Below are 18,728 nucleotides of genomic sequence, written 5' to 3' on the forward strand. Positions count from 1 at the left end.
CATGATAGGCCAATTAATAATATTATAGTTTGTTTAATGGAACCGAGATCTATTGTTTTAAAATAAGACGAGATGCTTTAATTATCTACTGCAATCTAGGATAACCATATATATGACAAAATAGTTTATTACTGCAAAATAACTATAAACTAGTTTTACTGTTTGTAACCCTTTTTTAAGGTAGACAAAAAACAACGAAAAAAATCAATTTGTATAAGCTATCTTTTATGATATTTTAATGAATAAAATAATTTTTTTCAATGCATTACTAGTTTCACTTCTCCTACATTTCAATGAAAGTGGTGAACTCGTCTGAAGGAGCCAATTCTGGGGCTTGTAGCTCCCCAGTCAGAATATCTCTTATACTCTCCAGATCTCAGGTAATATTGACGCCCCCTGTAGTTGGGCTCTTCATAAAACATCCAGTACCCATCTTCGACATGAGCAGAGTGAATATCATTGTAACGGAACCTCTCATAGACATTAGGACAATCTTCAGTGAACTCCATCATCTGACCTCTAAAGTCTTCCCTCTCATAGATCCTAATCCTAAATGAACCTTGATGCTGTAACAAGAACAAACATGAAAATTAGACATTTGGTAGTGTCTCTTAAAAGTTTGTTGTATGTTGTCTACTAGCAGGAACCACTAATGTGTATTCATTAAACAGGTAAAATGTGTATAGTGTGTTATGAATTAGAGATATATTTCTAGGAATAGTGATACAAATCACCAGTTTTAGTGCCAATTTATAAATTACCTGTCATGTAATCATATCATATTGAAATCATGTCATGCATCATATCAATCATATAAAAATGAGGATTATAAAGCTCTGGAATCATCATCATTGAAATCAGATTTTTCAGTGAAGTGCAAAACAGATGAATCTATGATATATTAATTTAGTATCTTGGTATTGGAAATCAGCAAATATATTCATTGCTTTCAGACACACAAGCTAAGTTCAAAAAAAAAAAAAATCTTCTATGAAGATGAAACTATGAAATTTATTAAGAACTTCATTCAAGAGACTGGGACATTAAAATGAGTGTGGAAAGCTCCATCTATAGAATAGTCTGATATTTGAACACACTTCTGGACTTGTCAGTTAAATTACAAATGATCCAGTATTTATTTTCCAGTCCCCAGAGCTCACAGACAGCTTTGCTTATGTTTTTCCTCATTAATAGAAATTCATATATCTTTAATTAAGTGGTTACTTCATTTGTTAGCACTTTGTTTATGCTCAATATTGAAAGATGCGTACTATTTCATTAATGTAATTGAGATTAAAGCTGTCAATATTCATCATTCACAGAGTGTTAACAAATGAGATAACTACTCAATTAAAGACTTCCAAACCTTTGGGACATGGGCAGGTAAAACAAAAGATACAGGCTCTTTGTATAGTAACCTCACAGTCTCCATCATGTATTATAGAGTTGGGACAGATGAGTTCCATTTTTCTCTGGTAATTTCTAGCAATTTTGATTTTAAAAATTTTGGATAATTGAAATTTAGCAGATCTCCCTTTTTACTCTTCAAAAGTAATTATTGATCTCTGTAAACCTTTAGATTCATTGTAGACTGGTAGAAACATACAATATGTCAATAATAGTGCTACATACTAAATGAATGACTATATTATACATTATAGGTAGTTAATTGATTATTATAATTGTTAAATATTAAAGTATAATAGTAAATTAAGCCAACAGACAAATAATATGTGATTGCCAGTCTCTTGTTTTCCTTTCACAGAAAAATACTATGCTTAACTCAATTACATACAAAATCATGTTTACCCTTTGGAACAAAATAATTTAACACATAAGGTTTCTATGTGATACTGTCCAGTTATTTACAGACCATCATGCAAATTTAAAGTAACTCATAGGGTTGAATTAAGCAATTAGCGTTGATAGATCTAACAAAAGTTAGACAATGAAAGCAATTTTCTGGTTGCTATGGGTTACTGCACTTTGATACTAAATTATCCCCAATGTTTCTAAAATGTAAAGATTTTGTCTTAATAGTAAAACCTTCCATTTGAATTGCCTTCCTGGAATGGTTTTACACTTATTTTTTAAATTGTAAATATGCCAAAGAGTTTTCATTGTGCACATAATTACCTGAGGGCTCAAGCGACAAGACTTTATAGAGTCATTGTAACCCATCCATTGCTGAAAGTCAGGATATTCTCCTCTATGAAGGAAATACTGGTGTCCTCTATAGTTGGGAAACTCATAAAGTATCCAGTTTCCACTTTCCACACGAATGGAGTTACAGCGTCTAAAATATGAGGACAAATCTGGACATTCGGAGTTACACTCATAGGAGCGACCCTGGAAGCTCCTGTCCTCATAGAAAGTAATCTGTGGAAAGAACCATGATTATTTCACTTAATCTGAAATGTTTTTATATCACTTTGCATGTTATTTTAAAAATATCTCCTTAATTTGTAACATTTGTAACACAATGATCTACAAAGTAATTATTTAATCATTATTCTATGTAACATTTTAAATTAAAATCTGAAAGGCTATATTTATAATTTATTGAGTACATTTCAATACAGATTTCTACAAGCATTAGCTTTTCAAAAAGACAAAACAAATATTTGATGTGGATGCCAACAGCATAACGAACTATAAAATGTTTAAATAACAGAATATTGCTTACCTTTCCCATTTTCTATTGTATCTTTAGTCGTTCAATACACAATGTATGCCTTGGTGGAAAACTAGAGGAAAATGGTCCTTATATACATTCAGTGTTGCATACATTGGAAGAAATGCTGACCTTTTCACCCAGTAAGCAGAATGCACAACTGTCTATTATTATGTTAAAGTCACATTGCTCTGTATTTGTATGTGTCTATTGTTTAGTATCTTTGCTTGCACCTGTATTTCCAAACCATACCTAAACAACTATGCACAGCACTGAACAAAACTGTCTTTAACTGGCATCAGTGAAATCTATTGTTCTATTGGACAACTATACCATGTTATATTTTTTTTTACAATAAGTTGATATAAATATATAATCATAGAAATGACGCTAAATAATGACCGTCAAGACAAAATTTGTTTAAATAACTATAATTAAACAATTATATTATTACTCTATAGCTTAGGGGTCGGCAAACTCTGAAATGCTTGCCGGGGGTGGCACGCAGCCCCCTGCATACTGACACGCCATCCATCCTAAATGACAGCTGGAGAAGAGCTCTTTTCCGGCTGTCATTTATTCCTTTTAGCTCAGCTCTGCTCTCTGACATCTAGCGGACAGTTGACAAAAAGGGGTACCACTGCACCAGGTAATCGCTATTTTTATATCCAGATAATTAACTTATATTATATTATATTTAATGTTATTTCTGGATGGTGCACTCATACACAAAATGTTCTAATATCAAAGAAGAAGAGAAAAGAGAGAAGTGTGCTTGTTTGAGGCACTCCGCGATCTTCTAATTGGTAAAATATCTGAATCTTTATTAGTTATACTTAAAATTGAAAATAAATCCCTCCAAATGTAATAGCGAAATATAAAACCAATAAAGTGATCCTAAAGTGAATTAAAATAGCAAAATAATTTGCTATGCCTCGCTACTGTGATAATAAGGTTTTATAATTGATTCGTCAATATATTAATGTACATCACTCAATTCTGATACTATCTTAATCAGATATAATAGTATTATACAGCTAGTGGTGTGATCATAATGTGATTTGTAATTAATCAGACTGTCTTATCCAATTCATTGTTATCATGGCATTGCTGTGTGATTATACTACAGATTTAATAAAGTCTCTCTCCAGCAATTCTACCAGTTGTATTTAGCGGACAGTGAACTGCGCAGTTCCTCCCAAGCACCATTGCGGTACGGATCACGCCTGGAAGAGGTAAGTACACAATTACATAATTTTTTATTCATTTATTAGTGGCTTAAATTATTTTCGAGGCACTTGTGAAGCACAACAGTCATTGGGGTCATTTTTTTCTGTGACTGAATATTCGTGGGGGCATTTAATGTGTGGCTTAAAATAAATTGGAGACAGACAAAGAGGCAAGAAGGCCCTGCTGGCAAGCTTACAATCTATGGGATATATATATATATATATATATATACACACACATATATATACGGCTGCCGAGATGGGTGGGGGGGCTACAAATAGCCCGGGCTATTTGTAGCCCCCCCACCCATCTCGGCAGCCGTATATTTTTTTTGAGTGCAGGGGGGATCGGCTGTGGCTAAATCCCCTTCAACTCAGGTACCTTCAGACCCCAGGTCATGTGACTGCAGCGGTCACATGGTACTCAGTGCGGGCAGGCTGCTGTATATCTTCCCATGCTGTGCAGTAGAGAATAAGGTAATAAGGTAAAAAGAAGGTGTACTGGAGAGGGGGCATGTGTGACTAAAGGTGCTGGACAGAGGCAAGTGTGATTAAAATATTGTGGGCAGAGGAAGGCACGTGTGATTAAAGCATGTGGGCAGAGGGGACATATGTGAGCAAAGCTGCTGGGCAAGGGGGTATGTGTGAGTAATGCATTTTTGTGTAAGAGGGCGGCCTAGTGCTTTCCAACTGCTAGACATGCCCCCAATGATGCACTGGCACGTCCCCAATTGTTCGACCATTTTCATTTTTTTACCATGCCCAATTATAAGGGGGCCCCATGAAGTTGCTATACCGGGGCTTTGAATTTCTCTAGACAGCCCTGTATATATATATATATATATATATATATATATATATATATGTGTATATATATATATATATATATATATATATATACACCCAACTGCCCAACTGGTACACCTGGGCTTGACTAGATTTTAGCCAGCACTCTGATAGAAAAAGGTTGCCAACCTCTGCTGTAGCTTGTAATATGTGAGTGCAGAACATTCAACATAGGAACAATAGGAACATCCAGAAGGCAAATTCAATGGGCAATATTGTATGTACAGGATGGGAATTTACTAAGTACAGTTGCAAGGCATTTCATTTTAAAACATGATGGGGCTTATCCTGATGTGTTGTTTCAAGTCAGTGATTAACGGGTATTGTTCCAGCAGATAAAGGTGAATGGATAGTAATAAAAACCATACTGACTACGTAGAAAAAGGTTATCATATTTTCTGAGAAAACAAGTATTATAGGATCCTTTCTGCCAGAAGTAACTCTAAGAGTACAGATTAGGCAAATGGGGTTTGGATCATAAAAACAGCCAAAAACTAAAATGACTGTAATAAAAACAAAAATTCCTGTTCATTACCATCTTCCAACAATTCAAAAGAGACTCACCAATCCTTGTGGTTACCCCATTATTTTGAGGAATCAGTAGTTTCACTTCTATGGCACTATATCTACTTACACCTAGACAAAAGGACGTTATCCTTAAAGCTATTAAATGTATTCTTAGGCTGCGTACACACCACAAAAAGTTTCAATTGATTTGTTATCTTTAAGAATTTTACCACCGATTGAAGTTCCGATCATCATGCAGATTCATGCGTACACACTATACATGTTTTAAACAATTTTTATAAGATTTAGCTTCCGAGCTGTGATTTTTTTTGTCTGCCATAACATTGTCTCAAAAGATTTTGACTCCGTATATGCTGTGTAGATATATGATCTTCCAGCAGCAATACGCTAAACAAATTTAAATATAAGGCTAAACCTCAGTGCACACAACACCCACAAGCAAAGTTTCCGGAAAAGGCAATGCATCATCCCCATTCATTCTATTGTACAGATTTGTGCACAGTGTACATTTGTTAACTCTGTTCATAATTGCGCAATTGCTACGATTTATTTTAATATAATGACCACAATTTATGAACAGAAACTTCGACTAGTGAGCTCTAATTTGGGCCTATGGGTTATCGGAACATGGAACCCATCTCTGCACATCAGAGCTGAGTTAAAGATGGAAAAGTTCAAGCATATTTCTGAGAACTGAGGGCAAACATGCGCTTTCCACTGTATGGCAGCATGCAGTGGAAGCGCAGATTTGGGCGTATATAGGAAGTCAGGACATGGAAACCATCTTTGCACATCAGAGATGGGTTGAAGATGGGAAAGCTCAAACTAATATTTTAAGTAAAATAGGACACACATAAAACATATGAAAACTTAAAAACAAAATTTTACTATCAAAAGACCATCACAGCTGTCACAGTTGTTTATAATGGTAATATTCACTTTTTTCCAGGTAGTGTAGTGGTGTAGGCAGGAGGGGTACTTGTTTGACTTTCCCTGATTGGATGTTCCTTGTGTAGTGGTAGCGGATGGAATGTTTTGAGATTGGACCAAAACATGTGTATGTATATATGTATGTATGTATGTATGTATGTATGTGTGTGTGTGTGTGTGTGTGTGTGTGTGTGTGTGTGTGTAAGGGGGGTTGTGTCAAAATAGTGTTTTTGAGAAATCTTCCCCCTGAGCCTTATAAATCATATCATTAACTAATCATTCCATCTCCATTTGCATTTCAACAGACAACTTTGTCATTATTTTTTTCCGGTGTTGCCCAGGTCACATTCGTCTTGTCTCTTTGACATTAACTGGGTAGCAGACTATCATTTTTCTAGTAAGCACGTCACTTTGGTCAAGGTCACGTGCACTTTTTTTTATTATAGGTTTGTCTGTGGTAAGCTGTGTGGGTATGTTTGTGCTTTCCTAGCTCTCTTTTTTCAGCTGGGTGACATGCAGCGTTGTTCCACATAGCTCTGCTACATCACAGATAAAAATGCTGACTGTGTAATAAAAACAGAATGTAAACTAGTTAATATGATAATACATGAATGTACTGATTTAATATTCAAACAAACTTTCTCTTACAGTTTCCTGCAACGGCTGAGGAATAGAAACTTATTGCTCAAGATTTTTAAACATTTTGAAATTTCCCCAATTGTGGCGGCGCCATAGACAGCTAAAATGTGAGAAATATGCCACACTCAAAAAGTGGATTCCATCACTAAAACTGCAAAGGATTCTTCAGCTGTATATTAAGGGCCATAGTGGATGCCAATTATAAATTTCTATTTGTGGACATTGGTAAAAATAGTAAAGTGTGAGATGGTGGGGTATTGGAGCAGACTCCCTTCCATGACAAACTATAAAACAATTCACTGAATTTTCCACCAGGCACTGAAACACAATTTGGACTAAATGTTGTTTTTGTTGGTGATGAAGTCTTTGTGCTGCACAACAATATATTAAAACCTTACCCCCTAAAAAAACCTCTAACACCAGAAAGGAGAATCTTTAATTATAGATTGTCAAGAGCAAGGCAAGTTGTGGAAAATGCTTTTGGAATATTGGGCAACAGAGGAGGAGAAGGAGGAGGATATTCGCTAAAATTTAATGGCACTTTATTACAAGCTCATTTGTATTACCACTAGAGGGTGGTATTATGGTCACAGACCTCAGTAGATATAAAGATGTAATCAGCATCTTAAATCAGCACCTCATTTTGTAAAATTTTATTTAGTTTAATTTTGTTAAAGTATCTATCAGACTTTTCCTCTCCTTCATCACACTGCTCCCACGCATTCATGACACTGCTTCCCCTTATTCATTGCACTGCTTCCCTCTATCACACTGTTCCTCTCCTTCATCACACTACCCCCGGTTTATCACACCGTTCCCCCTTCATCAAACTGCTTCCTTCCTTCATTATACAGTTCCCTACTTCATTACCACATGATGACCCCTTCTTCATCACCACACTGTGCCATTTCATCATTCCATTTTCTGCTTACCTTCCTATGGTCTTCTTTTTTCTGTCTTCTTTTCTTCTGGCCGTGGCTCCTCTCTGTAGCTCTTCACTGATAATACCAGGACGTGATTCTGACATCATGCACAACCATAAGTTAGAAGGAGGGAGGAGGGAGCAGGGCGCCAGAATGTAAGTACAGGGTGGTATGTGTCCTGGTGTTCCCCTTCTGAACCATTGCAGAGGTGTGTGAATTTATACAAGTGATTTTGTAAACATCTTTATATTTCTATCAAGAAACCTTTTGAGAAAACCTTCTCTATTATAGAAGATACACAGATGACATGATATAATTATTATTTGGGACAGATTGATTCCACAATATCCAGCAAGTCCCATGGTTGGAAAAAGACTGTAGATGACATACAGTCTTAAGTCAACCAATCACACTAACAGCTGGATAGAAAAGTTATGCAGACAGAGGCAAATTAAAATGCATTACTTATTTTACCTTTTTATAGATGTGGTATAGCAGCCAGTAAGTTTCAGTTCTCAACTAAGAAAAACTTATGTCCCAACCAGAACTGGATATACTCTTATTAAACACTTCTATTTAGTACATTTATATAATTATAGGGGGCACTATTCCAACATTAGCTCAAGATAACTATACAAAAATATTAAAATGTTCAGACATAGAAAGCACGGCAATCCACACATTTTTAAAATTGAATAAGACTTTATTCGTTATTGTATTGTATGCATCAGGTGTTTCTTATTATTCTTATTCTCATGGCCAATGCTCGAAGTGGGGCAGCATGTGCCAGTATGGTTTACCATCACTTCTACCGCCCAACTCTTTGAAGTTGATTACATGCTCTACAGAGCATGTCAGCATAGGATTACAGACACTGCTACCTCAGCAGCAGGTAAATGACTGTGCCCTTTTTGGCTGGGAGTCAACACGATGTATAAGGTGGCACAAGCTAGAGGTTCCACATTCACACTATGGATAGGTAGCCCACGGAAATTCATTATGCACAGGGGACGCAGGCCAGCCTATTGCAATGTGCAGCATAGTGCAGATGCATACACCCTGACTCCTGATATACTCATCCCCCTCTTCCTCTATTGGCTGGGATAGGAAAGACTCAGATGCCAGCAGAAGTTTCTCTGTAAGAGCCCTGTCATTTATCCGTACTGAAGTCAAGTAAACAACAAGCTAAACTTGCCTTTAATAAAGTACATTAGCCATTATTATTCTTTCCACTGAAGTGCTGGGTGTGATAAAAAGAAAGTTTAAAAGAGCGACTTAACGTGGAGGCACATGTTATCCCCATCCAGCACAATGATATGTCAAAAAGCCATAGTTAGTCCTGCAAATAAATTCACAATATGACTTAAAACAAGCAGATTTATATTTCTTTAATATTATCACTTTGGAATTAACCATTTGTTAAAGACAAACATGAATCAGATTCTGATCTAATACAAATCAAGTAGTCAGAAATTTTGCATCCTAATAAGTGACAGTCAGGACAAATCTTGATGTTTGACGCTATATGTTTCCTGCAGCCATGTGCTAGCTATTGCTTCTGACAAGTAAAAGAGAGGTCCACTGCCTTCCATAGAGGTTGGAAGACATAAAATCTACTTTGCATAGCAAAACATTGTCATGGTCATCTGTTTTTCTTGATCCAAATTGGGAAGCTTGGGTCTTGCTAAAGCAGGAGTGTGACTGAAACTGTAGACTTGATAAACCCTCTGCTCATCTGGAGTACACTAGCTCTAGCAGGATAAGAGTATAGGACCAGAGTCTTCACTAGAGTATGGAACGGGAATCCACCATAGTAACCATCTGGAACTGTTTGTTGGAATTCAACCCCAGCACCTGTAGGCAGGCACATGAAACCCACTATAAGGAACTCAGAATGTGTAAAACACAGGAACTCAGAACATAATGAATTTGAACTAGAGACAGGAACTCAGAACTCAGAACTGTGACTAGGAATTAGAGATGGGCGGGCTCGGTTCCCCGAGATCCGAACCAGCCCGGACTTCGCCTATCCAAGTACCGAGCTGAGCAGGCTCGGTGCTCTCCTGCCCAGTCGGATTTGAAATCGAGGCAAAACGTCATTGTGCCGTCCTCAGATCTCAGAGCTCGGTCCTCGCGATAAATACCCGCCTTCACAGCAATCCATCGCCATTTGACAGAGGGAGAGAGCAGGGTTAGGTCACAGGCTGTAGTAGAGCAGGGACAGAGCAATTATTGTATACCTTATTGTTTCAATTATTATTTAAATTCTGCTAGCAATTCTTCTAGCAATTGTTAGAGCAGGAAGAGAGGAGGATAGAGGAGGCAATTTTTTAATATTTTGCACTACAAGTGCTTTGGGGTGTCTCATATTCCCCAGTGTGAAACAACAATTTTTCTGGCTGCAAAAAGTCATATCTAGCAGCACTATCTATTGAATATTTTGCACTACAAATGATTTGGGGTGTCCCATATTCCCCAGTGTGAAACAATAATTTTTTTGGCTGCAAAAAGTCATATCGAGGGGTAAATGTATGAACCTCCGGATTCTTCAACTACGGCGAGTTCAGCGTCTTCAGCGCTTAAATTTAAAGCGCCGCTGCCTTGTAAAGGGAGACTTCCATTTACAAGGTAGAGCCGCTTTAAATTTAAGCGCTGAAGACGCTGAACTCACCGGAGTTGAAGAATCCGGAGGTTCATACATTTACCCCCTAGTGTCACTCACCGGATTGTTAGTGCCTCTGGTTTGGGACATAGGTCCCTCTCTCTCTTGCCGGCGCCTGTTCTGTGCCGCGGCCGTCCGCCATATTGACTAAGGATTGCGCATGTGCAGAAACCACAGACTGTTAAAACCTTGCTCATAGTCTCATTGGTTAATCAATCTCCTCTCACTACTTAAGGCATCTGTTGCCCTATTCTTGGTTCCCATTCCCTTGTGACTCCGAGGTGTTTCCGGTTTCTACTCGTGCTCTCTGTTTGCTGTGGAACATACCTGCGCCTGGACAAGCCTTCTCTTCATACCAGTGGTACAACTTGCCAGCTGCAGACCACTCCATGCTACCTTGTAACATACCTGCACCTGGACAAGTTGTCTCTCCATATCAGTGGTACAACTTGCCAGCCGCAGACCACTCTACACTACCTTGTAACATACCTGCACCTGCACAAGTCCTCTCTCCACATCAGTGGTGAGACTTGCCGGTCACAGACTGCTCCACGCTATCTAGTATTATACCTGCATCTGTACAAGTCTTTAAATTCACCAGCGGGAATCTATGTCAGGAGCAGCTTACTCTACTACTTTGCATGGTACCTGTTATTAGGACTAAAGCCTATAGTGCCTCTGAAGTATAGCTGCGAGTCGCTGACTCTCCTGCTGCATTGTTGATTGATCCTTCCATAGACTTTATCCAGTTGTCATATATTGGTCTGCTGCATGCTACCTGTGTGCTAATGCACTTTGGAACTCTTTCCTCCCTTTATTACTGCTCATTAGTCTACAGTGTTACCATTGTTTCCATTGTTCAGAGACTCTGCATTTATATCATTGACATTCTTTTTCCTATTCAGTTGTACAGTTCCGTATATTTACCACACTTCCCAGAGTGCCGCGACCTGCACAGTGGCAGCCGCTAAAACCATACTCCCTTGCGGGAGTTCCCGGAGAAGACCAGCCACTGTGTTAGACTCTGCGCCTCTGGTAAAGTGAAGTTCCACCTGGTGAATTCTGGGTAAAATTCCTAGTGCCAGTGACATCTAGCAGCACTATCTATTAAATATTTTGCACTACAAGTGCTTTGGGGTGTCCCATATTCCCCAGTGTGAAACAACAATTTTTCTGGCTGCAAAAAGTCATATCTAGCAGCACTATCTATTGAAAATTTTGCACTACAATTGCTTTGGGGTGTCCCATATTCCCCAGTGTGAAACAATAATTTTTCTGGCTGCAAAAAGTCATATCTAGCAGCACTATCTATTGAATATTTTGCACTACAAGTGCTTTGGGCTCATTTAAATGGATTCAAAGCAGTCCACATATGAGCAGGATCAGCAAGCGGGTGCAGCACCAGTCCTGATGGTTGTGTTCCCAGTACGTCATCTGGTAAAGCCTATGTAAAAGTACATAGTCTTTTTAAATCAGGCAAAAAAACACGCCCAAATTTTTTTTTTACCATGTTGAAGCGAAAAAGAAGTGTAACTGAGGAAAAGTTAACTGCCGATAAAAAAAAATTGCCAACATGCCATTCTACACACGCAGTGGCAAAGAAAGAATGAGGCCTTCGCCTTTCTCTATTAGTGCCAGATCAAAAAATGTTACTGAGCCTTCTTCTTGTACGGTCACTCGTAACCAAGCAAGACCAAGTAATTTGCAGTCCAAAAGTGGTGCACAACTACTGTTATGCGCGAAAACCGAGCTGCAAGAAAACAGTAAGGCAGTAGAGGAAAATATATGCTCAGAATCAGAAATGACATCAATCCCTGTGGAGAGTCCATCCCACAGTGGTATGTGTAATCGTGAGCATTCTGATAGTGTACCCATAAAGAAGGGCCCTTTCAGCAGTTCTGCTGATGTGTGCCTGAACAGCCCGAGTGTAGCCGGTGATACACTAATTGAGGATGCCACTTTAGAATTAGAAGAGGATGAGGGGAAGATTTATGTAGCCGACGAGGGCGCTAATGAGGATGTTGATGAGGATGATGCAGACAGATACCAAACTGCCTTTCTCAATTTCTATTTATATTCTACAGTCTATAACGGCTGAATAGTTTTCTATTTTACTCCTAGTGGAAAGGGGGTCTGATGCAGACTGACACCAAACTGCCTTTGTCCATTTCTATTTATATTCTACAGTCTATAACGGCTGAATAGTTTTCTATTTTACTCCTAGTAGAGAGGGGGTCTGATGCAGACAGATACCAAACTGCCTTTGTCCATTTATTTTTATATTGTTCAGTCTATGCAGGCTGCTCTTTTTCTATTTAACTACAAGTGGAGGTGGGGGACGGGAGGGGTCATAGATAGCCACCAAACTTCCTTGGTCCATTTATTTTTATATTGTTCAGTCTATGCAGGCTGCTTTTTTTCTATTTAACTACAAGTGGAGGGGGGGGGGCATAGACAGCCACCAAACTACCTTGGTCTATTTATTTTTATATTTTTCAGTCTATGCAGGCTGCTTTTTTTCTATTTTACTACAAGTGGAGGGGGGGTCTGATACAGACTGCCACCAAACTGCCTTTGTCCACTTATATTTATATTCTACAGTCTATAACGGGTGAATAGTTTTCTATTTTACTGCTAGTGGAGAGGGAGTCTGATGCAGACAGATACCAAACTGCCTTTGTCCATTTTTATTTAACGTACAGTCAATGCAGGCTGATATCTTTCTATTTAACTACAAGTGTTGGGTGTAATATACACACAAAGACGATGGCTGCATTGACAATAGGCATAGATGGAGAGGAAGACAATCAGGTTTGTGTGCAGAATTAAGGACGGCTTACCAGAGATTAAACTTTTTTCATAATTTATTAGCTTTAGAATTACCTCACTTATCCAAGTAACTAGGGGAGCACTAAATTAGGTTCTTTTAGTCCAAAAAAAATTGGTATTTTTTACAAAAATAGCAAAACAAAACCAAAACCAAAACACGAAGCTAATCCAGATCCAAAACCAAAACACGGGGGTCAGTGACCATCTCTACTAGGAATGGAGAACTCAGGACTGTGAGACAGCCACAGATCTGGAACCCACACACAAGCGCAAACACCTGGAAATGAGCCCTAGAGACTCAGAACTAGCCCCAGCTACAGAACTGGTTATACCGGAAAAACCCCAAGCACTACAGAGTAAGCACTAGATAATGTAAAGTTCTTGCTGAGGTAAGTACTCTAGATGAATACAAATTTCCTGCAGAAAGATCAGCAATTTGTAAATGCAGGGTACCTGCAGAAAGATTATAACTTTGTAATGCAGTGTATTCAGGAACAGTGCTGGAAAAAACTGGAGCCTGAAGTCAAGAACTATCCTCTGGAAAGAAAGTGTATTGTTCTGGCAATGAGCATATCTCAGGAGCAGGTTTACATAGGGTGTTCCTAATACCTATTGGTTGCAGAGATCATGTGATCACAGCTGTTGAAATCCTGTAGGATTAGAAGGATCACCTGAATGAAGCCAAGATGGCTGTACCCATGCAGCAGAATAAACAGTAGGGGGTAAATGTATCAATCTGCGGGTTCTTCAACACCCGCGTGTTCAGCCTCTTCCGCGATTAAATTTCAAGCGGCGCTGCATTGTAAAGGGTTAACTTATATAATAGTGGCCGACTTGGTAAGAGTGTTTAAGATCCCGATGTGTGACAGAGATGGACAGCATCAGTAGTATCTTAACTTTCTGAAACATTTAATCCTACAGCCTGTAATAATAATGTAAGAAGAGATATTTGCGGCGTCCTGCAGCATGATATTCCCCCTCTTAAGGACTCAAATGATTTGTGTAAGTTATTTTTTGTTATTTTTATGTTTTTAATAGTTTTGCCAATGTCATTATTGTGGAATGTAATTAAATATAATTAAATTAGCATCTCAGATGCAACTTATTTTGTATCTCCAATGATAACATGATCAGGAATAGATATAGATATAGAGGATATGTAAGGGAGTAAGGTATGCAGGAGGTGACGCACAGAGAAGAGCAAGTAAAGGGGGAAAGAGGGGGTTAACATTTGATTGGGGTACTTTGGGAGAGTAGACAAAGTAAATTTATAAGGATAAGGAGAAGGGACACATCGAAGACATAAGGGAGAGGATAAGAAATACAGTGGAGACAATATTGAAAGTTGAAGGAATACAAGATAAATGAAGGAAAATATAAGTACACAAAGACATGAGAGAGATGTAGGAATACAGTGACCATGAGAGAACCATAATTGGACATAGGAGAGGTATGGGACACAGGAAGGGTAGTCATTCATCATTTAAAATGTTTTATATAATATAGTGTTATAAAGCATCTAAAATTTATTTCATGCTATCAAAATCACTAAAGCTTCCTGAGGCCTAAGCGGCCCCCAGCCGTTCCCTTATATTTTCCATAACAGCACTAAATTTCCACTTCGACCACTGCTTGTGGTGCAATGTTGTGTGAATAAAAGTATGGAAAACATTTCTTAATGACACAAAGTATTAAATATTATTGTATATTGACAATTCTGTTCAAACCCTTTGGATGAACCAGAGGGATTAAGAGGCACATTTATCAATCATCGGCAAAAATGAAAAATAGTTATCAATCCCTATCGCATGGATAAGGATTGAACTATTTCTCAAATTTATTAAAAACGGATCACAGAAATAGCAGTTCCGATAAACTGCTGTTTCTGTGCTAAAAAAAAATCACACTTACCCCCCTCTTCGGAACGCGGTGTCGACAGATCTCCTCCAGGTGTTCTTCATTTTTCTTTACTCTGGAACTGTGCATGTGCAGTTCGAAAAACTGCACATGCGCAGAAAAACTTCCCCGCTCTGTCTCTGCAACTATAGTTGCAGAGAGCACGGTGAGTGACAGGGAGGGATCATGTTATCCCTCCACACATGCGCTCCAAGGAGCAGAGCTGACAGCACTGAAATCTGACAATTATGAGCTTCAGCTGGCGTACATTATCAAGACAAGTTTCCGAAAAAAATGTTTTTTCGGAACTTGCTAGATTGCGGCCAGGAGCAGTCACCATACTGTTGAATGGTGACTGCTCCCAAAAACAAAAAGGAGTGCAAAGCAGCAGATATCCACGATATCTGCTGCGATGCACCTTTCATAAATATGTGGAGGACACAGAGGGACCTTAATTTCATGGTAAGAGCACTATCGTGCTTTCTTAAATATGCCCCTCTATTGCACTATTGCAATTCTTCATCCAGTTTTTCACTTCAAGTTTAATTTCTGCCAGTAAAAAGAAAAAGGTGTAGCTTCAATACTCTAAAGTACACAAATACTGGAGCATTAGGAAAGCAATGCCTAGTTTGATAAATTCCAGTCTCAGCTATTTCAAACTGCTTGGAGATGCAAGATGTAACAAAACTGCCATTAGTATATAGAGGTTCACTCTACTGTCTCTGTTTCCTGGCAAACATTGCATCTCTTGATTAGATAAGACCAATGCTTGAATATTACAGGATATCTAAACTCATTTGCAAATAAAGTGCATCCCTTCATGACAGAAAAGTACCCATATTCATTATAAAATTTGCAACTATACACATTGGTTTAGGCATTCTCCAGTAGTGTAAACATTTCTTTTTAGAGATCACTAACATTTTCTGAACTGTTTCACAGAATATTTGCCTCATTCCACATTTTACCTTGAACGTTGGCCTTAAGGGTAACCCACAGAATCCCCCCATCAATTTGTACTGCCTAGAATTCCAAATCCTAAAATAAATGCTATTAAAAAATACTCCACAAGCACTCTACAAATTGCTAAAGTGAAATGATCCAAGTTCATAGTCCATGGGACTCTCCTTTACCACCAGCCAATTACAAGCATTTTCCTACATTGTCTGCTTGTGATTGGCTGATGGTGAAGTGGGGCCATAGAGAGTACCAGCATTCATTAAAGTGAAAAGCAGTTCAGGTTGTCTAGTGCTGGGTTGTTTTGAGCATTTGGGGCAGTCATGCTGCCCATTTTTTTAATTATTTTTTTATATAGCTTTGTACATACACAATAGTGAAGCAAAAGCAGAACCCAAACATTGTATTGTTTATACAATAGATAGATAGATAGATGTCTACAGCTTTTTGAAGGAGCTTACAGTCCCTCTAGATTGTCGAAGGGCAAAGTGTCTGTGGATGATACAAAATGTGCTTGTGCTGATCAGCAATGTGAGGCACAAAGGATGCTATAACTGACAGGGAGGCTAAGCCCTTATGTAGTAATATGGCCCAACCAGGTCAGCGCTGCATTCAGCTACAGGAGGCCTAATAATATTGAAGACCCTGCACACAGGCCTGGCTGTCAGATGTGCAGGGACGCAGTAGTAAGTGAAAGAGCATCCCGGCTGCTGGCCTGGCGACAGCCGGGATGAGGGAGAGGGAAGTGACGTGTAAGCTGTCATGGCAACAATCGGGGCACCTCCAGCAAAGATCACAGGAGAAATATCGAGGCCGCGGTGGCTCGTAACAATGGTAAGTTTAATTATCTTTTTCCTTATCACGCTCTCTAGCAGCTTTTATTGTTGTTGAGTGAACCTGAAGTGGTGACAGCGAATCTGTAGAGATCCACAGTCAGCCAATCATTGGCTAGCTAATCATTCCCCCAGCTGTGGTCTGAAGTGACTGTTGACAGATACGAAGAAGAAGAGAAGAACTGAAAGATGTAAGAGCACGAAGACAGAAGAGCAGCGCAGGAGCGCAAAGAAAGATGAGGACATTTTCTGATTCTGATAGATGACAGAGCCTCTTCAAGCAACAGACCGACTGTGGAGATTGATAAAGCCTCTTTAATCAAGTGAAGCGTCAAACAGGAGAAGAGGTGCTGCTGGCTGGAAAAACTGACTCCCATCGCTTGACCTGAGGAACATATGCAGTTAGGCCAGTCCCGTTTCTCTAGTGAGGACAGATAGAGAACATTCAAAAATAAACTGTCTCTTTTGCGATGACCCGAGTCACATTCTGGGCACCTGTCCTAAAAGACCAGGAAACGATAAGGCCGAATGTGTTCAGAAGAGATATTTTTAGGTTCTCTAACTTCTTCTCTAGCATCTTCTTTGAATGATATCTTTGCTTTCTTAGTTCTATTCACCCATGGCCACAAAGCTATCACTCTTTCAGAATTCGAGGTTATTCATTGGACCTTTCCACTATACCTCTGGAACAGCTCCTCCACTTTACTGCCATTGATGGAAATAGGATTTCAAGTGGCATCATTCAAGGTCATCAATCCAGGGGCATTAGGGCTTCTGTGTTTTTGCCTGCATTCTCCCTTATTCGATTGGCACAATGTTTAGATTAAGCAAAAAGGCTTAACCTTTCTACCGGTGATAGTGTTCTTGCCCTGCTATGTTGCTGAAACCTCACCTTCTGTTAATTACCTTTTGCCTGACCTTGCCTCTCTGCTGCCCATCTCAACCATTGGCTTTGTTTCTGAAGTTTCCTTGTTCATTGCCCACCCTGACCTTCTGGCTTGACTCTGGTATGCCTGTTACTGCAAGCCTCAACCATTTGCATCCTCTCTGTTTTCTCCTTCATTTACCACATGGAGTTCCTGTACCAAGTTTGGCAGCTCCTACCAGTCTCTATACACCTTCACTGCCTCTCACCTAAGATAAATTCTTACTACTCAGAGCTCAAGTCCTGGGGGCATCCAAGGACCTGTGAGAAAATCTCTTTCAACAGGAAAGGGAGCTTGCTATAGGTGAAAACCTCTAATTCACCTTGTTCAAAGAATTTATTTGTGTTCAATGGGAGCCGATACACACAAACTATTTTGAGAACAGGTTCCAAAAGGGTGATGAGGAAATAAATAATACTAACAAACAATTCATAATAAATAATATGGAAAGCACCTTGGTGCTTACCTAGGACAGATGTCTTTCAGCTTTTTGGGGGGGCGGGCTACATTTCCATGCAGCAGAGTTTTGCTTTCCAGTAGTGCCTCTTGCAGAAGAAACAATGAAGACCCAAGTGTCTGCATGCAATGAACAGTAGCACATGAAATGAAGCAGAAAACAGTACTGCTGCTTCTGACCTTCTATATAATGATTGCTCCGCTGTTGATACCTGCGATAGACAAGAAATATCCTAGGAAAGCTTAAACCTTATTCCTGATTGCACTGAGTAGTGTGCTGCAGGTAAGCCCACAATAAGAAAAGTATTAGCTACTCTAAAAAAGCCTGCTATACTGAGAAAATACACCAAGCTGAGGGAGGAGACACCTTATATACCCTCCAGTGTTTTTTCTTTTCCTG

At 39.0% G+C, this 18,728-nt stretch overlaps 1 protein-coding gene across 1 annotated transcript; it reads right to left on the reverse strand.

Annotated features, from left to right (window-relative positions):
- Nucleotides 1-290: 290 nt before the first annotated feature.
- Nucleotides 291-2,695, reverse strand: LOC142097002 (gamma-crystallin-3-like). Its single transcript, XM_075178612.1, has 3 exons — nt 2,687-2,695; nt 2,137-2,379; nt 291-566 (listed from the first exon to the last, which is right to left on the reverse strand). Exons 1-3 carry the CDS (start codon nt 2,693-2,695, stop codon nt 291-293), a joined length of 528 nt encoding a protein of 175 aa, XP_075034713.1.
- Between the last annotated feature and the right edge of the window lie 16,033 nt (nt 2,696-18,728).

The sequence above is a fragment of the Mixophyes fleayi genome, chromosome 7 (genome assembly GCF_038048845.1).
Source record: "Mixophyes fleayi isolate aMixFle1 chromosome 7, aMixFle1.hap1, whole genome shotgun sequence".
NCBI classification, from domain to species: Eukaryota; Metazoa; Chordata; class Amphibia; order Anura; family Limnodynastidae; genus Mixophyes; species Mixophyes fleayi.

Bases quoted from the DNA above. Each gene is read 5' to 3' on its own strand.
- LOC142097002 (XM_075178612.1), bottom strand. The intron at 567-2,136 runs GTAATTATGTGC...TTCTTGTTACAG, and splicing joins CTTGTCGCTTGAGCCCTCAG to CATCAAGGTTCATTTAGGAT.